Genomic DNA, 6,355 nt, shown 5'->3' with positions numbered 1-6,355 from the left:
TTCTTCTGGATGATAACTTTTATGTAGTGCTATAAGCGCTGTGCTTTGTGCAGACTCTTCACTACATGGCTGACCAGACTCACTAGTTTCTCCTTACTACTCCAAGCTGTAGCCAGTATTAAAAGAACAAAAACTAATAAAGTTTTGCGGCGAAAAATAACAGGGACAAAAAAAGATGCTAATTTTTCAGAGGATTTTGGGAATTGTAGTTATTATGTCAGTTACTTCGCACAGCGGCGACGCGCAGAAAAACTTCAATTCCCATGACTCAACGAGAGCGGCTCGGTGTAGCGCGTCAGCCAATCAGGCTAGAGTCAACGAGAGCGGCTCGGTGTAGCGCGTCAGCCAATCAGGCTAGGGACCTGGAAAAAGAGCCTTTGTTCGGCGAATTACAGACTCCACGCATGCGCAGAGTGAACCGGGACAGGTAAGCTGCAGCGCACGAGCTGGGATCTGTCAGTGTGAGTGTGTATAGCCTGGATGGGGTTTGTGTTAGGAGGTTGCTCTGCAGAGAGCTGCAGGCTCCGGTGTCAGTGTAGTGGACAGTGCATAGGGTGGTAGGATGGAGTGGTACTACAAGTCCCACACTGCAGGCTCTGCTTTGTGCATAGCTCTAGTGTAGAGTTGCTTTTATTACCTGGTCATAGTAGTTGTTTGCGCTTTACATCATATTCACACAAAAAAAATGGCAGTAACATATGTCAATGTGTCCGACGTGTTTTGGATTGTAACCCCTTTGGACCAGGCTGTTTTTTGTCGGTCCCCCAGAAAGATTTAGTAAAACTTTTTTATTTTCGCTTAGACAAGGTGCACTGGTACGGACCACCATCGTGCTCGGCTTCCTCCCGCGTCCCACAGACCCTGCATGGAGGGGGGTCGTCAGCTTCTTGGGTATATACATCTGAAACAATAAACTGTGTAAGGCTTTGTGCTCACTGACTCTTTTTTGCTCAGTTTTTTGCAGCAGAAGCTCAGCCGATTCTCCTGGAAAAAAACAAAACTAAAAATTTGGAGTTTTTGCTTAGTTTCTGTTCCAAAAAACTCAAAAATAAACCTGTCTGGGAAACTCTTCAAATTCATTTCTATTGCAGTTCATCATAACTGCTTCAGATGAAAAACTCCAAAAACAACCACCAAAATAGGAATGTTTCGCCATAATTACATTGTCAAGGGACCACAGTTGCAAGTCGCTGACATTGGCAACACAAAGCAAACGTTCATACTAAATTCCAAAAATGTGTCTGATGTATTGGGAATGATAAACTCTATACAGCTATCACACTGAGCGAAAAAAAACCAAATGCTCCTTAAAAACGTCCACCAAAAACACCTCTGTGTGGGAAATGTGCATAAAGCGCAGCACAGATTCATCTCACCTCCAACTCCAGAGCACTGGTCACTACTGAGCATGTGCATAAAGTGCAGCACAGATTCATCTCACCTCCGTCTCCATAGCACTGGTCACTACTGTGCGTGTGCATAAAGTGCAGCACAGATTCATCTCACCTCCGACTCCATAGCACTGGTCACTACTGAGCATGTACATAAAGCGCAGCACAGATTCATCTCATCTATGACTCCACAGCCCTGGTAATTACTGAGCATGTGCATAAAGCACAGCACAGATTCATCTCACCTCCGACTCCACACCACTGGTCACTACTGAGCATGTGCATAAAGTGCAGCACAGATTCATCTCATCTATGACTCCACAGCACTGGTCACTACTGAGCATGTACATAAAGTGCAGCACAGATTCATCTCATCTACGACCCCACTGCACTGGTCACTACTGAGCATGTGCATAAAGTGCAGCACACATTCATCTCATCTACGACCCCACTGCACTGGTCACTACTGAGCATCTACATAAAGTGCAGCACAGATTCATCTCATCTACGTCTCCACAGCACTGGTCACTACTGAGCATGTACATAAAGTGCAGCACAGATTCATCTCATCTACGACCCCACTGCACTGGTCACTACTGAGCATGTGCATAAAGTGCAGCACACATTCATCTCATCTACGACCCCACTGCACTGGTCACTACTGAGCATGTGCATAAAGTGCAGCACACATTCATCTCATCTACGACCCCACTGCACTGGTCACTACTGAGCATGTGCATAAAGTGCAGCACACATTCATCTCATCTACGACCCCACTGCACTGGTCACTACTGAGCATGTACATAAAGTGCAGCACAGATTCATCTCATCTACGACTCCACAGCACTGGTCGCTACTGAGCATGTACATAAAGTGCAGCACAGATTCATCTCATCTACGACCCCACTGCACTGGTCACTACTGAGCATGTACATAAAGTGCTGCACAGATTCATCTCATCTATGACCCCAAAGCCCTGCCTCACTACTGAGCATGTACATAAAGTGCAGCACAGATTCATCTCAGCTACGACCCCACAGCCCTGCCTCACTACGGAGCATGTGCATAAAGTGCAGCACAGATTCATCTCACCTCCGACTCCATAGCACTGGTCACTACTGAGCATGTACATAAAGTGCAGCACAGATTCATCTCACCTCCGACCCCACAGCACTGGTCTCTACTGAGCATGTACATAAAGCGCAGCACAGATTCATCTCACCTCCGACTCCACAGCCCTGCCTCACTACTGAGCATGTGCATAAAGGGCAGCACAGATTCATCTCACCTCCGACCCTATTGCACTGGTCACTACTGAGCATGTACATAAAGTGCAGCACAGTTTCATCTCACCTCCGACCGACTCCATAGCACTGGTCACTACTGAGCATGTACATAAAGCGCCGCACAGATTCATCTCACCTCCGACTCCATAACACTGGTCACTACTGAGCATGTGCATAAAGTACAGCACAGATTCATCTCATCTATGACCCCACAGCCCTGCCTCACTACTGAGTATGTACATAAAGTGCAGGACAGATTCATCTCAGCTATGACCCCACAGCCCTCCCTCACTACTGAGCATGTACATAAAGTGCAGCACAGATTCATCTCACCTCCGACCCCACAGCACTGGTCACTACTGAGCATGTACATAAAGTGCAGCACAGATTCATCTCACCTCCGACCCCACAGCACTGGTCACTACTAAGCATGTACATAAAGTGCAGCACAGATTCATCTCACCTCCGACTCCACAGCCCTGCCTCACTACTGAGCATGTGCATAAAGTGCAGCACAGATTCATCTCACCTCCGACTCCACAGCCCTGCCTCACTACTGAGCATGTGCATAAAGTGCAGCACAGATTCATCTCACCTCCGACCCCATTGCACTGGACACTACTGAGCATGTACATAAAGTGCAGCACAGATTCATCTCATCTACGACCCCACAGCACTGGTCACTACTGAGCGTGTACATAAAGCACAGCACAGATTCATATCACCTCCGACCCCACAGCACTGGTCACTACTGAGCATATACATAAAGTGCAGCACAGATTCATCTCACCTCCGACCCCATAGCGCGGGTCACGACTGAGCATGTACATAAAGTGCAGCACAGATTCATCTCACCTCCAATCCCACAGCACTGGTCACTACTGAGCATGTGCTTAAAGCTCAGCAAAGATTCATCGCACCTCTGACCCCACAGCACTGGTCACTACTGAGCATGTACATAAAGTGCAGCACAGATTCATCTCACCTCTGACCCCACAGCACTGGTCACTACTGAGCATGTACATAAAGTGCAGCACAGATTCATCTCACCTCCGACCCCATAGCGTGGGTCACTACTGAGCATGTACATAAAGTGCAGCACAGATTCATCTCACCTCCAATCCCACAGCCCTGGTCACTACTGAGCATGTGCATAAAGGGCAGCACAGATTAATTTCACCTCCGATTCCACAGAACTGGTCACTACTGAGCATGTACATAAAGCGCAGCACAGATTCATCTCACCTCTGACCCCACAGCACTGCCTCACTACTGAGCATGTACATAAAGTGCAGCACAGATTCATCTCATCTACGACTCCACAGCATCAGTCACTACTGAGCATGTACATAAAGTGCCGCACAGATTCATCTTACCTCTGACCCCACAGCATCAGTCACTACTGAGCATGTACATAAAGTGTAGCACAGATTCATCTCATCTACGACTGCACAACACTGGTCACTACTGAGCATGTACATAAAATGCAGCACAGATTCATTTCCTCTCCTTCTCCACAGCATCAGTCACTACTGAGCATGTACATAAAGTGCAGCACAGATTCATCTCACCTACGACTCCACAGCACTGGTCACTACTGGGCATGTACATAAATTGCAGCACAGATTCATTTCCTCTCCGTCTCCACAGCATCAGTCACTACTAAGCATGTACATAAAATACAGCACAGGTTCATCTCATCTCCTTCTCCACAGCACCAGTCACTACTGAGCATGTACAGTTGTGGCCAAAAGTATTGATACCCCTGCAATTTTGTCAGATAATACTCAGTTTCTTCCTGAACATGACTGCAAACACAAAATCTTTGGTATTATTATCTTCATTTAATTTGTCTTAAATGAAAAATCACAAAAGAGAATGAAGCAAAAAGCAAAACATTGATCATTTCACACAAAACTCCAAAAATGGGCCAGACAAAAGTATTGGCACCCTCAGCCTAATACTTGGTTGTACAACCTTTAGCCAAAATAACTGCGACCAACCGCTTCCGGTAACCATCAATGAGTTTCTTACAATGCTCTGCTGGAATTTTAGACCATTCTTCTTTGGCAAACTGCTCCAGGTCCCTGATATTTGAAGGGTGCCTTCTCCAAACTGCCATTTTTAGATCTCTCCACAGGTGTTCTATGGGATTCAGGTCTGGATTCATTGCTGGCCACCTTAGAAGTCTCCAGTGCTTTCTCTCAAACCATTTTCTAGTGCTTTTTGAAGTGTGTTTTGGGTCATTGTCCAGCTGGAAGTCCCTTGACCTCTGAGGGAGACCCAGCTTTCTCACACTGGGCCCTACATTATGCTGCAAAATTTGTTGGTAGTCTTCAGACTTCATAATGCCATGCACATGGTCAAGCAGTCCAGTACCAGAGGCAGCAAAGCAACCCCAAAACATCAGGAAACCTCCGCCATGTTTGACTGTAGGGACCGTGTTCTTTTCTTTGAATGCCTCTTTTTTTCTCCTGTAAACTCTATGTTGATGCCTTTGCCCAAAAAGCTCTACTTTTGTCTCATCTGACCAGAGAACATTCTTCCAAAACGTTTTAGACTTTTTCAGGTAAGTTTTGGCAAACTCCAGCCTGGCTTTTTTATGTCTCGTGGTAAGAAGTGGGGTCTTCCTGGGTCTCCTACCATACAGTCCCTTTTCATTCAGACGCCGATGGATAGTACGGGTTGACACTGTTGTACCCTCAGACTTCAGGGCAGCTTGAACTTGTTTGGATGTTAGTCGAGGTTCTTTATCCAACATCCGCACAATCTTGCGTTGAAATCTCTCGTCAATTTTTCTTTTCCGTCCACATCTAGGGAGGTTAGCCACAGTGCCATGGGCTTTAAACTTCTTGATGACACTGCGCACGGTAGACACAGGAACATTCAGGTCTTTGGAGATGGACTTGTAGCCTTGAGATTGCTCATGCTTCCTCACAGTTTGGTTTCTCAAGTCCTCAGACAGTTCTTTGGTCTTCTTTCTTTTCTCCATGCTCAATGTGGTACACACAAGGACACAGGACAGAGGTTGAGTCAACTTTAATCCATGTCAACTGGCTGCAAGTGTGATTTAGTTATTGCCAACACCTGTTAGGTGCCACAGGTAAGTTACAGGTGCTGTTAATTACACAAATTAGAGAAGCATCACGTGATTTTTCGAACAGTGCCAATACTTGTGTCCACCCTCTTTTTTATGTTTGGTGTGGAATTATATCCAATTTGGCTTTAGGACAATTCTTTTTGTGTTTTTTATTTAAGACAAATTAAATAAAGATAATACCAAAGAATTTGTGTTTGCAATCATTTTCAGGAAGAAACTGAGTGTTATCTGACAAAATTGCAGGGGTGTCAATACTTTTGGCCACAACTGTATATTAAATGCAGCACAGATTCATCTCATCTCCGTCTCCACAGCATTGGTCACTACTGATCATGTACATAAAGTGCAGCACTGATTCATCTTAACTACAAGCCGAGGTCCTTAGATCAGGAACAGAACAGACATTTATTGGACACTTCATAACCTTCTTTTTAGGAGTTGTAGTCGGTCTATTTTACTCCGACTCCACAGCCCTGCCAAAAACAACCTCCAAAAAATAGTGTTTTGCCGTATTCGTCTTGTCAAGGGAGTGAAGATCCATGCGTCACCTTCCAACATTTAAAGCCCCATCTCACATA

General features: G+C 45.6%; 1 protein-coding gene across 3 annotated transcripts in view; it reads left to right on the top strand.

The window, feature by feature from the left end:
• The first annotated feature begins 299 nt into the window (after positions 1-299).
• LOC141098451 (uncharacterized) overlaps positions 300-6,355 on the top strand; it is a 41,290-nt gene continuing 35,234 nt past the window's right edge. The window contains exon 1 of one of the 3 annotated variants that reach the window (XM_073586272.1): positions 300-427. In XM_073586272.1, coding sequence (XP_073442373.1) covers positions 405-427 — 23 coding nt within the window. In that variant the 5' untranslated portion in view covers positions 300-404. The remainder of the gene's footprint in view (positions 428-6,355) is intronic. The other 2 variants (XR_012234235.1, XM_073586273.1) reach the window with 2 other exon arrangements.

Source organism: Dendrobates tinctorius, unplaced genomic scaffold, assembly GCF_039654945.1.
Source record: "Dendrobates tinctorius isolate UK_male_01 unplaced genomic scaffold, ASM3965494v1 ptg000092l, whole genome shotgun sequence".
Lineage (NCBI taxonomy): Eukaryota > Metazoa > Chordata > Amphibia > Anura > Dendrobatidae > Dendrobates > Dendrobates tinctorius.
This window is presented reverse-complemented; position numbering and strand designations above follow the sequence as displayed.